Here is a 25,737-nt window from a genome sequence, read left to right on the forward strand (position 1 = left end):
GTTACTGTGTTCTTTTAGATTCCCTTGGAAATGGTAATATTTTATCATTACTTTTTTGAAAATTGGTAATTTTTTTTTTGTATTTTTCTCTGCAACATCTACTCCAGTAACTCCTGTGAGTCTTTAATGCATTTCAGTCTTAACAAAAAGAAAAATTCCCAGCTGGTGAAAAGGCAGCTAAATATTTGTTGTCAATTGGTTTGGTGGAGATAACAAGTCCTGTGTGTTACCAAAGTAACAGACAGCATTTTTCCTATATGATGGTGTGAGAACTGTTTCTTGCTTCTTTCTATCTTTTTACCCTTTGCAGGGTGTTGGTGGTGGTGTTGGTATTTGTTTTAAATTGTTCAGTACAAATATTCAATAAAAGTACAGATGAGTGTTTTACAACAACAATAACAAACAGATATAATAGAAAACACATACAAATATTATTAAAGGGTTCCTGGACTTTACATAATAACATGAGATGATGGATGCTGGCTCACACCAAAAGTCTATCAAGTCAACCATCCTGTTTGTAACACTGATTAGCCAGATGTTTTCAGAAAACTCTCAAACAGGCCCTTCTTCACTGCACCGTACCCCCTTCCCCAGCTATTGGCTTTCAATGGCATACAGACTCTGAACACAAACCTGACAGCTAAAAAATTTTTATATATGTTTCTGTTTTGTAGGAAATACTCTGAGAAACTATAAAATACCTGGCATAGGGAAGTAGATATAAAAGCAATTTAGACTGTAGTTGTGTGCACACTTACCTAGGAGTAAGTCCCATTACACATAGTGGGATTCACTTCTCAGTAAACATGTATAGGATTATACTGTCACTCAGAGAACTTTGTGAGCATCAGGTGTGCTGCAGGACACCCAAACCATTCTTGGTCCCCATGGGGACTATGCGAATTCTCCTGGTGATTCCTTCTAGCCCATACACATCTGCAGAGGTGGTACAACAAGTAATGCAAAAGGAGCAATGACAAAGCCAAGTCCCTGTGCTAGTGGTTATCTCTTCTCTAATCTGCCCTATTCTAGTTCCTTTTTGTTGCTATAGAAACTTCAGTAGGACTGTTTTGAGAAGAATGGGGATGCATTGCCCCTCTTTTTTTTTTTCCTCTTCCCCTTCAATCTGATCTTTAAAAACCTATAAGAGCAGATCTTTAAATCTCAATGAAATTCTTGCCCCTCTACCACTGGAATACCCCCACACACACCCCTTCACCATCTGAAATTGTGCCCTTGAGAAACCGCTGCCTAGAAGCACCTTTAGGCATACATTGCAGAAAGCAATACAAAGCCTGAGGCAATGTTTGGAGAAAAAAAAAAGATTGCTTATTAAGGCTGCTGTCATCGAAAGAAATTCTGCACAAAAACACTGTTAAAATGAATGGGGCTGTTCTAGTCCAACAGCCCAATCCTATCCACACTTTCCTGAGAATAAGTCTCATTGACACTAATGGGACTTGCTTCTGAGTAGGCATGCATAGGATTGCGCTCTAACAGCCCAATCCTATGCGTGTCTACTCAGAAGTAAGTCCCATTACAGTCAATGGGGCTTACTCCCAGTAAAGTGTGGATAGGATTGGGCTGTGAGTCAGGTCTGGTCTTATGATGATGCAGGGTGAAACTGTCACCACAAGCAGCACAATTTCTGAGGCACAGTTGGGCCTGGCCATCACTCTTCCTCCCCAACCAGCAACGTCTCAGTAGCAACAATGGCCATGCTTCCCTGCCCCAATGTCCACAGAATCCACTTGCTGAGCTGGTAGTTCTGGGCAGGTCTAGATAAGTCAGCTGAGGAGCAGCGGGGCAAGCAGTAGTAGCAGACCAGGGCAGAGGGAGGAGGCAGACAATGAGAATGCTCAATTTCATTTCCTGTAAGCATTCTCAGTGTTGCTGCCTCTAGCATTCCTCTAGCAGCTATGAGTCTAGTGTTCAGCTAGACTTCCTTTCCCAAAAAGCTTCCATCTAGTCCATCTAGTCCAGCTTACTGTATCTCACAGCGGCCCCACGAAATGCCCCAGGGAGCACACCTGATAACAAGAGACCTGCATCCTGGTGCCCTCCCTTGCATCTGACATAGCCCATTTCTAAAATCAGGAGGTTGCACATACACATCATGGCTTGTAACCCATAATGGATTTTTCATCCAGAAAACTGTCCCTTTTAAAGGCATCCAGGCCATATCCATGGTTTCACTTATCTGTAGTTCTCAAATTCACCTTCCATGACACTCATGACTCCTCTCTCCTCATTTGAAAAAGCTCCGCAAATGGAAGCTTTTTGGGAAAGGAAGTCTAGCTGAAATATATACATATGGATGGATGATATATATGAATTGCAGAAACCAGAATACACCAATGTAAGTGGGCTGTGAACTGACTCCCTTAGATATTTTCACACAGTGCAGTTGTTCATTCATATATGAAACAGAATGATTTTTAAATCTCTTGGGTTATATATCAGAAAAATGGATTCTGAGAAAACTCTCATTGCTGTCATCCATCTTAACTTTTTAGTTAGCAAAACAACGTCACCAGAACTTTGCAAGAAAGATGTTCTGTTTTGTGTGAAACAAGCCTTCTAGGTCCCACTTAGAGATAAATGAATTTATAACCATTTAAAGGTTTGCCTGAAGGTTTTTTTGTTGTCAATCTGTCTTTTTAATCAATGAATCATACTTAAAGAACAGCACACGGATCAGCACTACAGCCCTTTAATCTTTTCTGTGTCTGATAAAACAGATAATTGTATTTATGAAAAGAAAGGAGGGGTTGCAATTTAAATTCTCATCTTGTCAGCCATCTTTTCAAAAATTCATATTATTTATTTTTATTACATTGTGTCAAATGATGTTTTTAATGAGTGTTGTATTTTTAATTGCTGTTTTTCAGAAATTATACAGTTGTTAATTCCAAAATAATTGTGGTCACCATAAGGCCTGAGCCCAAAACATCAGACTCCCTTCTGGAGATAGAGTTAGCCCATTTGGCTAATGTAAGTATTGATGATGTGGATATTTGTTATTACGATTCCTTCCTCCTCCTCTCCTTCTCCTTTGTGTGTATTTGTGTGTGTATATTTGTGTAGACCTCAGGAGTGGTTTGGGGAAGGAGCAGGACAGGGAGCAGGGTGGGCACAGGGTAATTTGAGGGTAGGAGTGATTTCATAAGCTCACTATGAAATTAATATTTTAACTTTCATCTTCTGCTCCAGAATGTGATACCAAACCATTTTCCGGAGCTCATAAATGCCCAAGTTCATTGTGTGTGTCTCAAATAGATCAATTTTGGTCATTCGTAAGTAAAAGTTAGTGGTGTCATTTGAGCATGTGATTGCCCCAGATTTTTTCATAATGCACATGCTATGTGATATTGTTAAATTAGTATTACTGGTGTGCATGGCCCTGGCAAACCCCCCCCCCAAGTCCAAGAAATGAAGGGAACCTTTGACTTGCATTACTATCATCAGCTCATATCAGTGCTATAAGAATATAAGAGCCCCACTGGATCGGGCCAAAGGCCCATCTAGTCCAGCTTCATGCATCTCACAATGGTCCACCAGATGCCTCCGGGAGCATAAAAGACAACAAAATACCTATATCCTGTTGCCTCTCTCCTGCACCTGGTATTCTGAGTTAGCCTACTTCTAGGTTACAGCCTGTAACCTGTAATGGACTTTTCTTCTAGAAATCTGTCCAATCCCCTTTGAAATGCATCAAGGCCAAACACCATCACCACATCCTGTGGCAAGGAGTTCCACAGACTAATTACATGCTGGATAAAGAAATGTTTTCTCTTGTCTGTTCTAAGTCTCCTGACCCCCAATTTTAGAGAATGTCCCCTGTTCTGGTGTTGTGTGAGAGGGAAAAGAACATCCCTTCTGTCATCTTGACCTCTTCCTCCTGGGGGAGAGCTCTAACTCCAGGGGACTCATGAAGCCACTGACATATCACTCTGAACACTGGGAAGGCTATCACAGTCTCTTCATTTGATCCAGAAATGGATAAACAAAAATAGAAGAAGGAATGTTTCTTCTTCCTCTGTTAACTTCATCATTTTAATCTTAGTTAACCTTTTGGGAGGTAAGTTGAGCTGGTTAGGTGGAAGCTGTTCTTCTATAGTGCAGCCTGGGGTACATTCTTTAAAACTTCCTGTTGGCTCATTATTGGCCAAATCCTATTGGGCTTCTGTGCTACTAAGATGTGCTTTCTGGCGGCATTGCCTACTTTCCAGCTCTTGCAAATGCAACAATGCTGGAGAACACAGCCTGGCCACTGCTGTAAGAAGCACACAGCTGGATTCATGTGGCAATGGAGCCGGGATGCCTGCTGCTTGAGGCAAGGCTGTGCAGGGGGCAGGAGGGAGGCAGGGAGGGGTGGAATGAGGCGGGGGAGGGCAGAACAGATAGGCAAGAGGGCAGGAATGAGGGCAAATCGCACCTGGGATGGGGCAGTTTCGGTGGCAACGGTGCCTGCTGAATCCCCCTTCCCAGGCCCGATCCGACTTTACTGGTCCACATAGACCTGTGCTAGTGATATTGTTTGAGTAAACCCAGCAGCTGGACACCTTACTTTTCCTTATCACAAGAAAGCTTCCGGAAGCGAAAACTCCCCCATAGGCTGGAGTGGATGCTACGTTGGCATCGCTGCGCAGGAAATTAGGTAATATTGGGCTGCCATCTCCTAGGTCTGATGAAAGGGCTATGGATCTCTGGGACCCCAACTCTACCCAGTTGGATACTGGCCTAGGCAGGCTGCATCCTTCTAAGTTCTGGGCTTCTTGCCAAGTGTCTGCAGTTGAGTTGTGGTGTTCTTTCCCAGCTTCTCTCTCTTTGCTCTTACTTCCTGTACCGAAGCTGTCATGCTCTTACCTGCCCATCCCATCCTTCCTCCTTCGGTCCTAGCCTTCCCACATGGCTTCAGTTTCTTTCCTCCTTGTACCCTCCTCCCGAGTCCAAGACGTGGCTTCTCTCTTCCTGTCTCTGCTCCAAGAGTTGCCTCTGCTCTCATCCACTCCTCTTATCTCTCAGATTCCTTGCTGTCTTTCCTCTTCCTTCTCTGGCTCTTCCCTGCCCTTCTATCCCAGAGCCTCTTTAAAAGGCTGAATCACTCCCCCCCATACCTTCTTATAGCTACATACTGCCTATCCATCCTTCTGCCCAACCAGTCCAGAACCTGCCCAGGATGCCTCAGTGCTCAGATGAAGCGAGGAGAGGAGGGCACGGGATGGAATTGCACAGCATCTTATTCCGCTTCCTCTACAGGACAGCTTCCTTGGGTTGCTGACTTCCCAATAAGTCAGTCTGAGCTCTCAGCTATGCATTCTGCTCCATCCTCATCTCTGCTCTTCATTCATTTATTCATTCCAAATATTTCTACCCTGCTTTTCCCTGGCAATGGCTGGGTTTTTAAACTCTCTTAGCTAGGGGTTCTCAAGCTTTTTAGCACTGGGACCCACTTTTTAGAATGGCAATCTATCAGGACCCACCAAAAATGATGTCATGGCTGGAAGTGATATCATCGAGCTGGAAAGTTTCAGCAATCCTAGGCTGCAATCCTATCCACATTTACCCAGGAGTAAGCCCAATTGACTGTCATTGTTACAAACATATACATAGCAGCCTGTTAAAAGCAGGCTATCTGTAACATTTCCCCAAATGCTACCATAGTAGCATCAAGTCTGATATATTAAAAATGAAATATTTAAATGATGAGGACCCACCTGAAATTGGCTCATGACCCACCTAGTGAGTCCCAACCCACAGTTTGAGAAACATTGCTCTTAGGACTTGTAGGCATGTTCAGCTCTGCTGTTCCTCCAGAAGAGAACGCCATTCTCTCCTGTTGCCCTGGCAACACATAGATTTGCACAGGAGGCCTCTTAGGAGACAGGGGTTTGCTCAGGCCTGACTCCATAAAGTCCAACCTAAATGGTATGGGTCTTAATGGTCGGTTTCCTGCCAGGGGTAGATTAGGTGGAGAGCCTCTTGGTGTAAGGCAGTGGTTTTCACACATTTAGCACCGGGACCCATTTTTTAGAATGAGAATCTGTTCAGGGCCCACCTGAAGTGATGTTATGACCGGAAGTGACATCATCAAACAGGAAAATGTTTAACAATCCTAGGCTGCAGTCCTATCCACACTTACCAAGGAGTAAGTCCCACTGACTATCATTGTTAAAAGCATATACATTGTAGCCTGTTAAAAGTACAGATTTGCAACATTTCCCCAAATGTAGTCACATACCATGGTAGCATCAACTCTAACATATTAAAAATAAAATATTGAAATGAATTGGGACCCACCTGAAATTGGCTCACAACCCACCTAGTGGGTCCCAACGCACAGTTTGAGAAACACTGGTGGAGTGTCTGGCCACCAAGGGGCATGGTAGCAGTAAGTCTGCTCATCTTATTTTCATTGGCAGGTCTGTGATGGTTGTAATCTTGGTGGTAACTCCTGGACATTGATTTCAAACAAGAGACATTTAAGTGCATGCTTTACTCTTCCACTGAAGTCTTTGGGACTTGACAGTGCTTAGCTTTGACTGGATTGTGCCCTAACGAGTCTTAGTACACTGTTGAACATGAAAGGGTTAATTGCAAGAAATAGCATTAAGTAAGGGAAGAAAAGCAAAAGGTTGTAATGACTTGGTCAAGCACTGAGATAAGAGACAAGAAACAATCAGAATAATGATGGTAAACTGTATCAGTGTTTGAATCAACAGATAATCTCCACATAGGCAATTAAAATATGACAGGACAACATCAAGGCCATAGGAAGGTTAGACAGCTTTGGAAGCCATTTTTAGAAGCGGTTGTTCAGCTTGTTTATGTTATTGTTCTTTTCGGTAATCTACTGACATTGCATTTACCTCTTTGCCAGTTCTTTAAGATGTTTATTGGCTTGATGCTGGCAGCAGAAAATGCAGGGCATTGACTGTCATTTGGCTTTGTCTACCCTTCTGTAACAGGATATTAACGACTGCCATATTAGCACAGGGTCAGGAAGTGCTGACAAGGCAAGAGGGCCACAGACTTTTCAAATCTTTTCACATCTTAGAAGAGGTGTTGTGTTCTTTTGGCTCCACTGGAATCCCAAATCTCAGTGATTTTTACAGATTTGCAAACCTGTGAGATCTAACTCTTGAGAATGGAACTTTATGTAGGCAAAGCTAAATCCATTCAGAAATCTTTGCTTAATATCCACAAACACATTTGGTTCTATATAATCAAGTAATCTTTCATGGAGCCTTGAGAGGAAATTGCATAGACTCTGGAATATTCTTAAGTTTTTATGTAACTGAATTTCATTATTATTGCTGGGATAAAAAGAGAGATACAAATTAAAACTGAAAATACCATCACTGATTAACCAGTATCTTTTTTTTAATCATTTGCTTCCTTGATGTTTTTCTCTTTTTCCTTAGCAATAATTTAGCTAAATTAAAGACTAGATAGTAATTTTTGTAATTAGAATGTCTTCAGCACAGTTTGTCTTTGAACTTTGTACCTTACTTAATAAGGTGAAGATAATTTTGTTTCATCTGTAGACTTTGAATGTTCTACATTAATTACTTACAAAGCACTTGTGTTCATGCTGCCAATTAAACAGGCTAAGTATTTAATTAAATTTACTGAATACGAAATAAAATCCTGAATTTATTTAATTACTCTTTTCTTGTGTTATATAGATAACAGTTCACAGTGATATGTGATTTATTAAGGCTGAAATCCTATGCTCACTTTTCTGGGAGTGAACCCCAATGTATACAGTGAGATTTACTTTTGCATACACATGTGTTGGACCAAGGCTTCTGAGACCTGATATTGGACCTGGGGCAAGATGCCTGATTGCCCCTCCCTTCCTAAATGCATTAGCACAGTGGTTCTCACACATTTAGCACCAGGACCCACTTTTTACAATGGGAATTTGTCAGGACTCACCAGAAGTGATGTCATGACCTTAACAATCCTAGGCTGCAATCGTACCACACTTACCCAGGAGTAAGTTCCATTCACTATCATTGTTAAAAGCATATACGGAGTAGCTTGTTCAAGGTACCGGTCAGTAACATTTCAACAAATGCAGTCACAGACCATGGTAGCATAAATTCTACTATATTAAAAATAAAATATTGAAATGAATGGGAACCCATCTTAAATTGCCTTGTGACCCACCTAGTGGGTCCTGATCCACAGTTTGAGAAACACCACAGTAGGGTATTAGAAGTGTACTGAAAGTGGATTAAAGCTGTAATTGAAATGAAGCCCTGGATAGTTCGAGATTGAGGTACCCAACTTTATTTTGTAATAAATTTGTGCTTTTTTAAAAAAAAAACAAAAACTGCAACTTAATTGAGTAGCCTGCTTAACAGGAATAACAGCTGTGCTAAGGGTTACCGTTATGGAAGAGGTCAGTCACAGTGTAACTGTCTAATCTGCAAGCTTACTTGGGAGAAGACTGCCATGAACTAATCAGTCACAGCATTCGTTCTCAATGATTTCCCAGTCTCTTACATCTGAAGCCTGCTCAGGGCATAATTCTTTCAAACATGTTCCCTCAGAGAGACGGTGAGGTGTGGGATCTCTCTTGCAAGTCTCCCAATCCCAGGTGTTTGATATTTGCAACTCACCAGGGACAATATTCTTCTTGGTATCCTGCTATTCCCTGCCGCCAAATTGGATGCTTGTGGGTGCAATCCTAACCCCTTATGTCAGTACTTTCCAGCACTGACATAAGAGCAATGCAGCTCTGAGGTAAGGGAACAAACATTCCCTGATTTTGAGGAGGCCTCCGTGAGTGACACCCAACTGCAGGATGCAGCACACGTCCCATTGGCACTGCTATGCCAGTGCTGGAAAGCACTGACATAAGGGGTTAGGATTGCACCCTGTGTTTGCCATATCAGCTGAAAATATAAGATCAGTGCTGTACAGCTCAGTCTTACCCAACTTTCCAGTACAAAGGCAACCTCAGTGCAGACAGCCCCAAAGTAAAGGAACAAACATTCCCTTACTTTGAGGCCTCTGTGACTCCCTCCCCCCCCCAGAATGCAGTGTGAACCCCATTGGTACAGCTGCAACAGTTCTGGAAGGTTGGTTAGAATTGGTTGTTAGTAGTGTCATTTTTCATTGGGCAAGTCAGATATTATCTTTCCCTTGTCCAACCAGAAATATTTGTTTTATGATATGGAGAAGCTTTAGGTGTTTAAAACCATATTTACATATCCCATTATGAGACTGTACTTAAAACAGAACATCTGGAAAATAAGGGACAAATCATCTGCTATGCTCATAGATCTCCCCATGCACATCTCTGGCTCAGAATCACCCCTAATGTTCTTATTTCCCATTAACAAACAGCCTGCCAGGTTACATTACCTGCTTGCATATGTTACAGCATGACTGTCATAAACTATTCCATCTTATCTAGTTGATTCCCTCTGCTGATTTGGCACAAGAAAAGTAATTCTGGAGTGAAGATATGGAAAGGAGAATTTCACCAGCCTGAGCACTTCAGGCATAGAGCATTCAATCAATAAAGCGAGCTAAATAGCAAAGACGTGGGCAGTGCTTTCAGGCACGTTCTTTGCAGTCTCAGTCAGACTGACCTGGGCTATAGCCAAAAATAGAAGGCTTGTGGGGCTGTTTACACCCAGCTTCCCAAGGCTTTTCTGCAGTGTTTCCCAAAGATAGCAGCCGGCACAAACTCATGCCATACCTACCAAGATGCGACAGACCGTTTTTTGTGGATATTCTCTAACAAACACCATTAGCATTAGTTGCACTATTTTGTTTAAAAATCTGATTTATGCACTGAGCTATGCATGCTTATAACATGGTTGACACCAAGCAGCAAGGAAAAATATAAGTGCTACATCTGTGCAAATTATTTCAGACCTGCTGGGTTAGACCACTGTCTGTCTAGCTCAGCATTGTCAACTGGTAGCAGTTCTCTCTTGGGTTGCAGACAGGAGTCTTTACCAGCCCTCCCTGGATATGCCAAATTCAGAACCTAGGACTGCCTCTGTGCAGAGCTAGTGCTCTGCTTCTGATCTACAGCCCCTTGGATATGACTGGTGGATGCAAAATGCAAATGTTTTGGCTGATCTCTCTGTTTGTGTTGCTGCTTACATCCTATTGTGTTCCACTTTTCTTTATTTTATGGTTACTCCCCATAAAATAAGAAAAAAATTGATAAAACATTGGAATGGAACCAGTAATTTCATACACAGAGACACACACACACTCACCCCACAAAGGGAGAACAGCAGTAACCAAATTAGTCCAGAAATTGCAATCAGTGCAAAATGTGGCAGCCTATGTGGTCAGGAAAGCTAGGTGGATTAACTCTGCCAGGCTGCTGTTCCTTGATTGCACTGGCTACCAGTTTGTTTCTGGGCAAGATTTAAGGTGCTGATTTTGACCTTGAAAACCCTTCACAGCCTGTGGCAGGGGTATACCATAAAGGGCCGCCTCCTTCCTTTGTTGCCAGTCTGGAATTCAGTTGCTGGCAATTAGGGATAGGGTCTTTTCTGTGGTGATACCAGAGCCACAGGACTCCATCAGGTTACATTACCATCTGAGCCTTCCCTGTTAACTGTCTTGTGTGACCTGAAAATGTTTTAATTATACTCAGATTTATATTAATTTATGGTTATATATTGTTGCTGTTAAATTATTTTTAGTTAAATTATTGTTTAATGTTTTGTGTTTTTTATTATAATGTATTCTATTTTATTGTTGTTGACCATCTTTTAGAGCAAAGAGAACAATGGTATAAATGTTTTAAAATAAATATAGCTTGTTCATCTTCATTCATCCATCTTCATCCATCCTTCTACTCCAGGGGAAAAAATAATTACTTGTTTCTTGAGCAAGGACTATAAACCAAATGTCTTTGCAAACTGACTTTTCATTTTCATTCAGGGTAGAAAAAGTTCTTCTCCTGAAAAGAACTTTATATTTGAACTTTTTTTTGTTTTTGCCTCTTTGAGTAAAGAATTTATTTTGATGGGTCTTTTTCAGGGCACATTGAATCCATATTGTGCACTCTGGGATGACTCAAAAATGTAAGTAACAGATGTTTATTGTTATTGCTTGGGATTTAAAATTTCAGATCACATCAAAATGTTTGAATAGCCAGTAGATAAAAATACATGATTATGCAGCACTGAAATTGTGCTGTGCATGAATTAAAACCATAACAGTGCTGTTACACTACAGTGCCAAATTCAAAGCCATGTTTTCGCTTTAGATATTAATACTGTGGTATTAGGAATCTAACCACCTTGCCTCCCATCATTTTGGCACTGATCTGTTAGCAACTTCCTATATTCAAGCAGTCCTAAATGCATAGAGGTTCATGGAAATCTTTACAGAATCAAGAAATTTCACCATGACTCCTCAAGATTAAATGTCTGCCTCTGCAGTCATTACTAGAGAGCTTGTTGCTGGGCAACAAGCTGAGTACACTCTCAGCCTCTTAAATAATAAAGTCTAATATTTTCATGTGATGGATTTCAGTTATTGATTTCAGAACTGATATTCTAATTGGTATCTTTAGTTATTGAGTCAGGTTCATCAAATACACAATTAGTTCACTGCTGTATCAGAATGCAACATTCCCTTTGTTGCTAAAAAAAATACAGATAAATCTGTGGTTGCAAATGTTATAGCGGCATTCATGTGCGCTTCCATGTTAATGTTTTGGATTCATGTTAATAGATATTCTTTTTAAATTATCGCTTGGAACTGTACATTGGTGGTTTTTCTCATTTAAAGCTACATTGTAATGAACTAGCAACCCAATTCTGATGCAGCTGTACCAACCAGCTTGCTGCATTCTGTGGGAGGGGGGAGCAGTTGTGGAGGTCCCCCTGGAGCAAGTCTCCACTACCCAAATAGGTCTCCTCATATCTGTGGGCCCAATCCTATCCAGGACCAGTGCAGCTGTACCAATGGGACATGTGCTGTATCCTGTGATGGGGAGGCCTATTCAAGATAAGGGAATGTTTGTGTCCTTACCTCAGGGCTGCACTGAGACTGTACTGGTGCTGAAAAGTTAGATAGGATTGGGCCCTCAGTCAGCTGGCACAGAACCAAGAAGAATAAGAAAGGGGGGAGGAAAGGGGGCTAGGATGCATGCTGGTGCCACTGGGATCTAACCTTTCCTCCTCCATTCAGCCTCCCATCCCTGCCTTCCCCACCCAGACACTCTTCTGTTACTCCTCCTCCTTGTCCCATTCCCCTCCCACCTGCCCCCTGTGCTAGCTATATGCACTCCCAGGAGGGGTGAAGCCAGTAGGTGGTGGCAGCAACTGGCCGCTGGCACCACTGTTAGCATAGCAGTTCCAGAGTGACCACCAGCAGCATACTAGTCAGGCCATTATATGGCCATTTACAACAGTGGAACCTGTTTTGTTTTTGGAACTCTTAGGTAGGATTGGGCTGTTACAGTGCTATCCTGTGCATGTCTACTCAGAAGTAAGTCCCATTCTCTTCAATGAGACTTACTGCCCAATCCTATCCCCTGCCATTGGCTCTGATGCAGGAACACTGATGAAACGCATGCTGTATCCAGTGGTGAGCGATCAGGAGGCCTACCAGAGACCTCCTGATGGCCTGCAGATCTCTTCAACCCACTATATAGCTGTTGAAAATCCTAGGTGTGGAGGGCCGTAAAATGAGGGATAAGATCCACTGTGCACATTTCCCACCAAGATCCCCCCACCAGCCCACTCTCTACCGCCTGCCTTCCTCCTCAGAACACCCCTGAACCTCTCCTCCCCTCCATTACCAACTTACCAGCACCTGTGGAGTGTCCCAGAGCAATTGCCATATGCCATTTGTGGCAGCAGCCTGGCAGTATATGAAAATGGTCCAGCTTTCACTCTGCCCTAAAGGAGTTTGTGCCACCAGAACACTCATTCTAGCAGCATAAGGCTTTAATAGTATTGGGGTCTATTCCTGTGGGCCTATGTACATTCCCCAAAAAGTGTACTTAGGATTGAAACCTAAGTTATTCAATATGGGGTCTACATTTTAATTAATAGTGTTGTACAAGTTGTGTTATATGTTCATACTCCTTGTAAACCTTTCTCTCTATAATGTTGGCAACCTTCAGTCTCGAAAGACTATGGTATCATGCTCTGATTGGCGGTTCTGGAACAGCGTCTAGTGTGGCTGAAAAGGTTGATTTGGGAGTGACAATCCCTTCCACACTGGGAGCAAGTGCAGTCTGTCGCTGGTGTGTCTCCCTGACTACGGGCCTTCCTTCTTTGCCTCTTTGCCTCAGTCTGTTGGGCAAGTGTCTCTTTAAACTGGGAAAGGCCATGCTGCACAGCCTGCCTCCAAGCGGACCGCTCAGAGGCCAGGGTTTCCCACTTGTTGAGGTCCACTCCTAAGGCCTTCAGATCCCTCTTGCAGATGTCCTTGTGTCGCAGCTGTGGTCTACCTGTAGGGCGCTTTCCCTGCACAAGTTCTCCATAGAGGAGATCCTTTGGGATCCGGCCATCGTCCATTCTCATGACATGACTGAGCCAATGAAGGCATCTCTGTAGACGCAGAGGTGTCTCTGTAAACGTAGGTTTCTCTCTCTCTCTCTCTCTCTCTATATATATATGTTTCAGATAGTATGGTAGTTTATTATGGATGAATTATTTCTATCCCTTTATGCCTGTTTACAACTAACTTGCTGTTTGGCATTTTTCCTGTGTGGGTACTGCCAGAGACAAATCATGGTGTCAGTCCTGCAGCAACTTTCAGTCATGCACAACTCAGTCCTGAGAGTTACCTGACTGAGGAGGGATTTATTTGCAATTTCCTCAATTACTTGTTTGCTGCAATTTTTATATAGTGCAATAAAAATATATCTGAGTATGCACAAGTATCCAACTTGGTATTCAACATATAACTGTTCTGAATTTCAAATCCTCTTTGTAACACTGTGTTTGCATGACGGCAGTGATGATTTGTTAACTACAGGTGTGTGCCATTTAACCACAGGATATGTTCTCCTATTCCCATTGTTATGCAATTAGGCCATTAAGTGAACATTTAGTCAAATCTATTGCCTTTGTTGTGTAAACAGACACTCCCTGCCGACACTAGCTGGCTGCACAGGCTACTGGAGATAGATTGCTTCTTCTTTGCATTAAGAGCCTCTCTGTTGTATAAACAGACACTGTACTATGGGAGATGCGATTGCCTCATTAAGCACACCTTTATTGTGCTTTGACCACCATAATATATGCTGTCTGTCTTTAAGCGAATGGTTGTTAAGCGGTGCTGGCGTAGCTAGAGGGGGTGGGGCACTAAGCGTCCCGCAGCGTACAAGCAGCTCCTCCCCTCCCCTTGGGAGCCATTTGGGTGGGGGAGCAAAACAGAGGAGAATGGCTCCCAAGGGGAGGGGGAGAGGCCGCTTGCACGCTGCGGGGAGATTCCCTGCAAAACTTTGTGCCCCGCCCCCCTCTAGCTATGCCAGTGTTAAGCTGTTCAGGCCTGTACTGTTTTTGAAGGTTTTTTTCTGCTACTAGTTGGGTACTTAGAAGGATACATTCCCTTTAATTGACTGTATCTCCAGTTTCAGAGATAGCATTCCAGAAACAATGTGCTTCAATGTACTGTGTAAGCTCCCCCTCGCTGTCAGAGTCATTCCAAGTGGCAAGAGCAACGCGGAGACATCCCCTGCGTGTTGCTCTTGCCACCTGGAATGACTCCAACAGCTAGGGGGAAGGGTAGCTTACACAGTGTGTTGGTGCACCCTGCAAAACGTAGCCCCTGGTCCCCCTCTCGGGACACTACTACATTATTTTTCTGTGTGTTACAGGAAGCACAGGCTAGCACTAGAAATGCCAGTCTCACATTGAGCTCTCCCCCCCCCCCCAGCTCTGAAGCAGACTCAGCTTTCCTTATGTTGTGCCTTTCCTGCCAAAGGATAAGGGGTGGGGAAACACACACCACAATGTTGTCCAGTCACAGAGCAAGTTGCAGCACAAAGAAAGTTGTTGCACTGTGGAGGCAGAAGAGGGAGAACTTGTCATCGAGCTGACATTTCCATGGCATCCCTGAGTGTCTTGTCATATAGAGTTAACTGCGCTGGAATAGCCCTGAGTGACAAAACTATGCTAAACAACAGAGAGTGCAGTAGCATCTTCAAGATGAACAAAGGTCTCAATTATTTTTGCTCCAACAAAGTAGCAGAAAATGCTCTGCTTTCTAAACAAGCATCATTTAAAACAACTACATTCTGCTGTTTTGCCATAGATTCTGGAGAAATTGTAAACCCTTTTGCATCCAGTTAGCAGTAAGTCGTGAAATTGCTGTTTTAAAACAGAGTCTGGTATTCCGAAGTAGAAGAGTAATATTACTACTGAGAGTTCCCTCACATGTATGGGGTTGTACTGGTTTAACGCATGGTGTGATGTGAAAGGGAGTATGGCTGGCGCTGGTGCACTGTGGCTTCCTATTGTCATAGCCCCTGCCATCCAGCAGGCAGTTGTACACAGTGTTACCTGGTGCAATTTCACCCTTTTCCCCCATGCAAATTACTGCTGTCTTTCAATAATATATTTTAGGAATCCCTAAAAATGACACCAAATAGCTTATGGTAAGGAAAGTGTTCCAAATTCCAAGCAAAGAAATCATTCACTGCTAATTTTGAAACGGCTGTTGCTTGAAGTGCTTAAAGATTTTCAATAATAGAAACAATCCAATGGGGAGACATCAGTCATCGGAGAGAAGGTGGGACCATGAAAGATGGATGCTAAGTACCATTTGTTACGGTTCTGCATTTTGTCACGTGGATCTCACCACCACTTCATGCTGCTTATGCATTTTATAGGATTGATGCTTTTTCCTCCAGCCTTGGAGCTTAAGCTGATCACCCACAAGAGGTCAGAAAAGGTTTCTTCGCCTCCTCCCTTATGTTTTGGCATTGCCTTTTCTCTAGACTTCTTGAGGGGGAAAAAATGAAGGGAGGAACATAGTGTTAACTGAGGGTGTTTTATGATTCATTACTCTTTTAAATTTTTCCTCAGCAGTAATTTATGACATAGCTTTTTACTCTATTTGATTATGCTGTGGAATTTGTATTCCGATGCTGTGGGTTTTAAATTACAGTGAAAGCTCCCCGTGAGCTGGGAAGGAAGGATATTTGGGATTTATAAATCTCACCAAAATGTGCAGCATTGTGCAATTGAACAGATGTGTAATTGAAAAGCTGGGGTGTTTCTTCAGGTCTCCCCCACCTGATGCTTGCACTTCGACGTCAGTCTTGTAGCAGCTCATATTCTATACATGGCAGATTAAGTGCCATTTAGTTATCATGCAAAGCCATGATGTCCTCACATCCTTCAAAAGCGAACAGCACTTTGATTTGGTTGTTTTGCAGCTCATATTAGGCAGTCTCTTCAGGAGTAAACCAACAAGAAAGTCATCTGTTGCTAGTTAGAAGTTCTTACTTTTTCACTGCAGACTTCAAAACTGTGGGAAAAACTTGGACCAACCTGTTCCTAGTATGAGAGTATCTGCACTGCTTAACTGTAATCAAAAAGCTCACAGCTGTTCGCCTGGGCTAAGCGTTCACTGTAGTCTGCCCATAGAAGCAATATATTTTTTATGAGCCACACACAGTTTAACAAGCCAGGGCATGATCTGAAGGCACGTGATGCAGCTATCTTACAGAAGCTCAGTCTTTTTGGGTCTTGTCGTTGCCTGCACAGGAGACTGCCTGAGAACCTTTGCAGACTGCCTTGGGTTCCATTATGAAAGAAAGGTGGGATCTAGATGAAATAATTGACTAGAACAGCGGTTTTCAAACTTTTAGCACCAGTACCCACTTTTTATAATGAGAATCTGCAGGACCCACCAAAAGGGTCCACCTTGATGTCATGGCTGGAAGTGACATCATCAAGCAGGAAACCTTAAACTGTAATCCTACCCACACTTACCCAAGAGTAAGTCCCATTTACTATCATTGTTAAAAGCATACGCATAGTAGCCTGTTCAAAGTACAGATCTATCACATTTCCCCAAATGCAGTCACATACCATGGTAGCATCAAGTCTACTATATAAAAAATAAAATATTGAAATGAATGGGAATCCACCTGAAATTGGCTTGTGACCCACCTAATGTGTCCCAACCCATAGTTTGAGAAACACTGGAAAATGTCCTCTTGAGAAGCTATTGATAAGTGAAGAGCAATTTATTCTTCTTTAGTTTTATGGCAGTTTTCAAACTGTGATCTCACATCTGTTCCTGTTTCTTGGACTATTTGGATTGTGCCTTTTCCCCTTCTGAACCCTTACGGTAGTTTCAGCACTTGATTTTATTGCATCATTCAGTAGATGTATAGTGGCTGATGTTGGAAAGTTGAGGAGACTCCATTTCTTCAAAAGATTTGCCTGCAAGCCTGCAGGTTTCTAAGCTGCCTATGCTTTCACTGACACTGAACTGCTGAAAGCAGCTTGGGCAGAGAAAAGGGAAATCCCTTCTGCTGTGCTCAAGAACCTTGCACGGTGATAAGGATTCCATCTAAATCAGGTTCTGCAGAATCGCCAAATTAGATTCAGCTTGGTTTCACTCATGGCTCAATCTTGGACCACAAAGTCTAATCACTTTTCCCTCCACAATCTGACAGAGATGATCAAAATCTCATCATTCCAGGTGACAGCAATACTGCAGTTTTGCCAAGTCTGTATTTTATCTGAACAGTCTTGGACATGATGGAGAAATCTCACCCTTACCATCCCAACCAAAAAAAGGGTGAATGGTACCAAAAATGAAATCAAGAGCTTGCTAGAAAAAGTTTATTTTGACAAAATATGAATGAAAAGAGTCTTTGGTGTGTTTTAAACTTCAGCCCCATTTGTTCTTGCATGGGGCCAAATCACACTGAACACAGTACAACTTTCTTCAAAGTAAATATTACTGGAAAATCTTCCTCAGGTAAAAATGGGATTTGGTAAGGATGACTCACATGGGCACATTATTCTGAAAAGTTCATTCAAAAAGCCCACACGCCTCTCAGTCCCTTTGTCATCTTTAATTTTTGTTACTTGGTCAATATTTTATTTCTGTTTATTTGCTTTAATTCAAGGCAGGGAAGAGACATGCATCTAATTTGTATGTGGTGCTAGGTGCTGTATCAAGTCACCCTTGTTGTAGCGTCCATCTGATAACCACTGTGTCAGCTGGCACACAGGTTCAGTAACACCACACAACTCCCCTTTCTTTCCCATGCTCCTGCTGGGAGTACCAGTGACATTGCTTCTCCAACTGCTTGCCAGAGCAAATAAGTCAGCTGGAGAGGAGGGAGACGGGTAGGGAAGGGTGAAACAGGGACAGGGAGGGGGCAGGGGATTGGTTGATAGGTTCCAGGAAGTAAGTGGGTTCAGTGGCAGCGGTGGCTGCCAAATTCTTTCTCCCTTCCTGGATCTGATCCCACAGCATGGTTCCTCATGGACCTGTGCCAGTTATTTAGCTACCACAAGCCCCAGTGGCCCCTCCCCCCTTGCTGCACCATAGTCACTTGGACTTTGACAATAGTCTCCAAAGCATTGTGTTGCGTTTAGTTTAGAAAACTGGCCATTCAATTTCACTTATTTTTGATCTTCTAAAATATCAGCATTCTGTAAAGTGCAAGAGATATTTTCACAACAAATTACATAATAAACACGTGAACACTGTTGTAATTAAAATCTGGAAAGTCTGGCTTGCATAACATGAACACCTCATTCTCAGACTTTGACAGTTCATCATATTCACCAAAAAAATGATGGAATTAGGCAGATTGGCCTCGCTGCCAACCGGATTCCTTGTTTTATTAATGGTAAACTTAGGGAATAGGATACGTAGGCGAGGCAGACACTGTATTCCCCATTGTGCTTCCAAACTGCTGTAGTAACATAAAAATAAACAAAAGAGAACAGTAGCAACAGCAGTTTGCTGCCTGTGAAGCAGTTGCTCCAGCTGTTCAATTCAATTATTAGAAACATAGAAAGGGGGGTTTGCGACGGATGTGAGGACCGCATGGCGACTTGCCTGCCTGGTGCGAAGGTTGCGGACATCACTTCTCGTCTAGACAGGCTGGTAGACAGTGCTGGGGAGGAGGTAGCGGTTGTGGTGCATGTCGGCACCAACGACGTGGGCAAGTGTAGCCAGGAGGTCCTGGAGGCCAAATTTAGGCTATTAGGTAGGAAGCTGAAAGCCAGTACCTCAAAGGTAGCATTCTCGGAAGTGCTACCTGTTCCACGCACAGGGCCAGCTAGGCAGGCGGAGATCAGGGGTCTCAATGCGTGGATGAGACGGTGGTGTAGGGAGGAGGGGTTTAGATTCGTTAGGCACTCGGGAACATTTTGGGACAAGTGGGGCCTGTACAAGAGGGCTTCACTTGAACCAGAATGGAACCAGACTGCTGGCGCATAACATTAAAAAGGTGACAGAGCAGCTTTTAAACTGATCTCTGGGGGAAAGCCTACAGGAGTCAAGGGGCATCTGGTTTGGAACTCCTCATCCCTGTGGGACGAGGATGGGGAGGTTAGAGAACAACAAGGTAGGTAGAGTAGGAGAAGAAATTGGGAATGGTAGCATGATGGGATGTGATAGACGGTTTGGCACAGTGAGAGGATGCGGGGACAAAGGAGCTAATAAGCAGCCCATCCTGGGGCATTCCATGTATAAATGCTTTTATGCAAATGCCCAAAGTCTCTGAGCAAAGATGGGAGAACTGGAATGTCTGGTGACTAGGGAAAACATTGACATAGTGGGCATAACGGAAACCTGGTGGAATGCAGAAAATCAGTTGGATACTGCAATCCCGGGCTATAAACTCTACAGGAGGGACAGGGAGGGGCATGTTGGAGGTGGGGTGGCCGTTTACGTTAAGGAAGGGATAGAATCCAGCAAAGTAGAGATTGAAGGCGGGTCTGACTCCACCGTAGAATCTCTGTGGGTTAAATTACAAGGCCTCAGGAGCGATGTTATACTGAGGTTGTACTATGGTCCTCCAGACCAGAAACCAGAAGGGGACCTTGAAATGAGGAAACAGATCAGGGAGGTGACAAGGAGGAACAGGGTTGTAATCACGGGGGACTTCAATTATCCTCATATAGACTGGGTCAATTTGTGTTCTGGTCACGAAAAGGAGACCGGATTCCTTGACATGTTAAATGACTGTGTCTTAGAGCAGCTAGTCATGGAGCCCACCAGAGAACAGGTGACTCTGGATTTAATATTATGCGGTACTCAGGACCTGGTTAGAGATGTCAATGTTACGGAGCCGTTGGGGAACAGTGATCATGCTGCGATCCGTTTCGACATGCACATCGGGAGAAAAATACTGGGCAAATCTCTCACAAAAACCCTTGACTTCTGACGAGCAGACTTTCCTCAAATGAGGAGACTGGTTAGGAGGTTGAAAGGCAAGGTAAAAAGAGTCCAATCTCTCTGGAGTGCATGGAGGCTGCTTAAAACAACAGTAATAGAGGCCCAGTGGAAATGTATACTGCAAAGGAAGAAGGGCTCCACTAAGTCCAGGAGGGTGCCCGCATGGCTAACCAGCCAAGTTAGAGAGGCTGTAAAGGGCAAGGAAGCTTCCTTCCATAAGTCTTGCCCTAATGAAGAGAATAAAAAGGAACATAAACTGTGGCAAAAGAAATGTAAGAAGGTGATATGGGAGGCCAAGCGAGACTATGAGGAACGCACGGCCAGCAACATTAAGGGGAATAATAAAAGCTTCTTCAAATATCTTAGAAGCAGGAAACCCGCCAGAGAAGCGGTTGGCCCTCTGGATGGTGAGGGAGGGAAAGGGGAGATAAAAGGAGACTTAGAGATGGCAGAGAAATTAAATGAGTTCTTTGCATCTGTCTTCACAGCAGAAGACCTCGGGCAAATACCACTGCCCGAACGGCCCCTCCTGACCAAGGAATTAAGTCAGATAGAGGTTGAAAGAGAAGATGTTTCAGACCTCATTGATAAATTAAAGATCAATAAGTCACCGGGCCCTGATGGTATCCACCCAAGAGTTATTGAGGAATTAAAGAATGAAGTTGCTGATCTCTTGACTAAAATATGCAACTTGTCCCTCAAAACGGCCATGGTGCCAGAAGATTGGAGGATAGCAAATGTCACGCCTATTTTTAAAAAGGGAAAGAGGGGGGACCTGGGAAACTATAGGCCAGTCAGCCTAAAATCTATACCAGGTAAGATGGTGGAATGTCTCATCAAAGATAGAATCTCAAAACACATAGACAAACAGGCCTTGCTGAGGAAGAATCAGCATGGCTTCTGTAAGGGTAAGTCTTGCCTCACAAACCTTTTAGAATTCTTTGAAAAGATCAACAGGCATGTGGATGCGGGAGAACCCGTGGATGTTATATATCTGGACTTTCAGAAGGTGTTCGACACAGAAGGTGTTCGAAGGTGTTTCACCAAAGGCTACTGAAAAAACTCCATGGTCAGGGAATTAGAAGGCAGGTCCTCTCCTGGATTGAGACCTGGTTGAAGACCAGGAAACAGAGAGTGGGTGTCAATGGGCAATTTTCACAGTGGAGAGAAGTGAAAAGCGGTGTGCCCCAAGGATCTGTCCTGGGACCGGTGCTTTTCAATCTCTTCATAAATGACCTGGAGACAGGGATGAGCAGTGAGGTGGCAAAGTTTGCAGACGACACCAAACTTTTCCGAGTGGTGAAGACCAGAAGTGATTGTGAGGAGCTCCAGAAGAATCTCTCCAAACTGGCAGAATGGGCAGCAGAATGGCAGATGTATTTCGATGTAAAGTAAGTGTAAAGTCATGCACATTGGGGCAAAAAATCAAAACTTCACATATAGGCTAATGGGTTCTGAGCTGTCTGTGACAGATCAGGAGAGAGATCTTGGGGTGGTGGTGGACAGGTCAATGAAAGTGTCGACCCAATGTGCGGCGGCAGTGAAGAAAGCCAATTCTGTGCTTGGGATCATTAAAAAAGGTATTGAGAAAAATACGGCTAATATTATAAAGCCGTTGTACAAATCGATGGTAAGGCCACACCTGGAGTATTGCGTCCAGTTCTTGTCACCACATCTCAAAAAGGACATAGTGGAAATGGAAAAGGTGCAAAAGAGAGCGACTAAGATGATTACGGGGCTGGGGCACCTTCCTTATGAGGAAAGACTACGGCGTTTGGGCCTCTTCAGCCTAGAAAAGAGACGCCTGAGGGGGTACATGATTAAGACATACAAAATTATGCATGGGAAGGATAAACTGGATTGAGAGATGCTCTTTACACTCTCACATAACACCAGAATCAGGGGACATCCACTAAAATTGAGTGTTGGGAGGGTTAGGACAAACAAAAAAAATATTTCTTTACTCAGCGTGTGGTTGGTCTGTAGAACTCCTTCCCACAGGATGTGATGACAGCATCTGGCCTGGATGCCTTTAAAAGGGGATTGGGCAAGTTTCTGGAGGAAAAATCCATTATGGGTTATAAGCCATGGTGCGTATGTGCAACCTCCTGATTTTAGAAATGGGCTGTCAGAATGTCAGATGCAAGGAAGGGCACCAGGATGCAGGTCTCTTGTTATCTGGTGTGCTCCTTGGAGCATTTGGTGGGCCGCTGTGAGATATAGGAAGCTGGGCTAGATGGCCTATGGCCTGATCCAGGGGGGCTGTTCTTATGTTCCTTTTTGTCTTTTTTGAGCCATTTGACTTGCATATATTACACGTGCTTCAGTTAACGTGGTTCCCCTGTACTATGAATCATCACACTTTCTTCCTATTCCTCCTCTCTGCTGTGATCATGGATTTCCATAGCAACATATCCATTTGTTGCCTGATGCACTAGCTTTAAAAAAGCAATGGTCTTTATATCTTTTGCCTGTGCCTTTTTGCCTCAACACCCTGTAGACCATATTAATGGCCCAGTCCTACAGGCCTGCTGCGCTGCCATAACTCACAAGCTGTAGGGCGATTTCAAAATGTGATATACCATAGAGTGCAGCCTGGCCAATGTCTCAAACAGTAAGCAGCAGCGGCCAACTGATAGAGGTTCCCTGGGGCCAGTAAGCCAGCAGCAGAGTTAGGCTGTGGGCAGGGAGATGGAAGGAATGGGGGAATTTCTGAACAGGGAGGGCGAGGAACCAGGTTTAGTGGAACACAAAATGGTCATTCCACTACCAAACATGCCCCTTCTTGGTACCCCATTTACTCTTTGCCTAGGGAAGCACTATGCTCTGACAGCACAATCACTCTAGAGAGGATGATTTTCTTGAGGCTGTTTTGTTCTTTAATAGCTGAAGCAGAGTCAGGTTCATTTAGCATATTACAGCTTTGGGGCCAAGACCATTTTGTCTCTGTCAGCCCACTGCTAAAAAACCCATTCAAAACAGTGTGGCTTTTGATGAACCAAAGTATCTGTACTGTACTGAACCGATCAGGAAAAGCAAAAAATATTACTTTGTAATGAGTAAGTAGGACCTGTGCTTTTGTTTTTGGTACAATTTAACATGAAGAATGGACGACAATCTGAGCCCTCTGAATTTCTGCTTAAGCATTTTACCCCTTTCTTAATCAATTTCATTTTGGATAAGCTGGTTTTTGATAAATGATATTAAGTTAAAAAAGTAAATACTTTGCCCAAATCCCATTCGTTAATTGTTTCATATGCCTGTGTAGCTCTATAACACCAACAGATTGAGTTGATGTACGCCGATAAGTTACGGGTGCAAGCATTTGTGCTGCTTCTGGACATTCTCCACCCAGAAAACAGAAGAGATTTTTGAATAATCAAATTTACGTTTGTATTATGTAATAAATTATGCTTTAATGCTTTCAAACAGGGCACGTTTTTTTACCTTCCTTATGGGGAAGAAATGTTTTAAAATATATCCACAATGGCTGGGTTTGGACAATAAGCTAAAACCATGTCTTAGAATATCATCAACAAGCCACAGTAATCCTCACATTTACAGGCTCTTCCCTTCCCTCTCTTCCTCCTTCACTTGTGATGTATGACACTGAAGGCTTGCATCTTCCCTTTAGAAAAGACCAGAAGTTCCAAACCTTTACTAGAAGGTTGGAGAATCCTAAGTGGTTGCGGGCCATGATAGGGGTGGTGATGACTTGGCGATGATGGTACTTCCTGGATGATGGCACTACTGCAAAAAAGTACATTTTTTTAAAATGTACCCGGCAATAGTGCTGGCCATCCAGAGAGTGCGATGGACCTGTGTCCCCCACTGTGGGCCACCCTGCACCTCAGAATGGATCCCTGATGTGATCGCAACAAATTGCAAGAGAAGAGGTTTCAATTAGACATCAGGAAAAAATTCCTGATGGTCAGGGCAGTTTGACAGTGCAACAGATTGCCAGGAGAGGTGGTGGACTCTCCCTCACTAGAGATATTCAAGCAGAGGCTCGACAAGCACCTGTTGGGGATGCTCCAAGAGGATTTCCTGCCTAAGGACTAGATGACCTATTAGGTCCCTTCCAACTCTATGATTCTATTATTCCAGTTTTGCAATGAAAACCGGAAGTGGGTTGCAATTACATCAGGAAGCTGAATTGAGACGCTGGGAGGCCCACAGAGGTGGGGTGCAGAGCCCCAACACCCTCCAGAGGGCTGGTTAATGTACCCCCAGGTACATTAAAACCTCTTTTTTTGCTGCTGCTGCGTGATCCAGGAAATGCCTGTTGCCACTTCCCTTAAGGGGGAAGGCTGTGTTTTTGGTTGCCCTAGAGCATGGATGTCAAACTCATTTCATGAAGAGGGCCAAAGTTAGCATTCATGTTGCCTGTTGAGGGCCAGCAGTGACATCATTAAACAGAAAGTGACATCATTAAGCAGATGATGGCCAGAAATAAGCACACTGTTCTCACATGAAAGTGATTAGCTGCAAATGACAGAAGAGAAATTTACAAATCTTGTTCATATTTTCAGGATATGAGATAGCCCAATTATCAAGCTGGGTGAGCCCAATTATAACGGGAGCCAGATAAATTGCTTCCTGGGGCTGCATCTGGCCTGCGGGCCTTGTATTTGTTAAATATACCCATGCCCTAGAGCACTGGTTCTCAAACATTTAGGGAGCATTACTCTCTAAGGCTGCAATCCTAACCACACTTTCCTGAGAGTAAGCCTCATTGAACAAAATAGGACTTACTTCTGCGTAAACCTGGTTAGGATTGTGTCCTAAGTAAGTCTTTGCAGGGGAGGGGCGAGAGCAGAAACACAATCCTAAGGATTGCGTCGCTAAGGGGGGCAAAGGGGTACTTTTACTTACTGTGGGCAGAAGCAAGGAGGAGGAGGTGTGGGGAGTCCTGTGCAGCCTTCTGCAGGGCTCCCCAAGTGTTAGAATGTTGAGAAACAGTGCGCAGAAACCACTTCCAGTTTGCATGAGATGGTTTGCGATGCTGTTTCTCAACATTCTAACATTGGGGAGCTCTGAGGAGGGTTGCACGGGGCTCCCCGCGCCTCCTGCTCCTTGTTTCTGCCCACAGTAAGTAAAAGCACCCTCCTTGCCTCCCCTTAGTGATGCAATCCTGGAGATCATGTTGCTGCCTCCCCCCTTTCCCTGTCCCTTTAAGGGACAGGGGAAGCTTTACACAAACTGGTGGGTCGCTAGCCACCAGTTTGAGAACCACTGCCCTAGAGGGTTGCGACCTCCAGGTTGGGAAGCACTAGAATAGAGGATAGTTTCCTGATCTCAGGAAACTCATTTATTCTAACTGTGGTTAGTTCAAACAAACCA

General features: G+C 43.6%; 1 protein-coding gene across 1 annotated transcript in view; it reads left to right on the forward strand.

Annotated features, from left to right (window-relative positions):
- ADGRB3 (adhesion G protein-coupled receptor B3) overlaps positions 1-25,737 on the forward strand; it is a 564,982-nt gene that overhangs the window by 311,981 nt on the left and 227,264 nt on the right. The window contains exons 14-15 of the mRNA XM_066612423.1: positions 2,895-2,997; positions 11,032-11,075. Of these exons, the coding sequence (XP_066468520.1) occupies positions 2,895-2,997; positions 11,032-11,075 (147 nt within the window). The remainder of the gene's footprint in view (positions 1-2,894; positions 2,998-11,031; positions 11,076-25,737) is intronic.

Source organism: Tiliqua scincoides, chromosome 1, assembly GCF_035046505.1.
Source record: "Tiliqua scincoides isolate rTilSci1 chromosome 1, rTilSci1.hap2, whole genome shotgun sequence".
Taxonomy (NCBI): Eukaryota; Metazoa; Chordata; class Lepidosauria; order Squamata; family Scincidae; genus Tiliqua; species Tiliqua scincoides.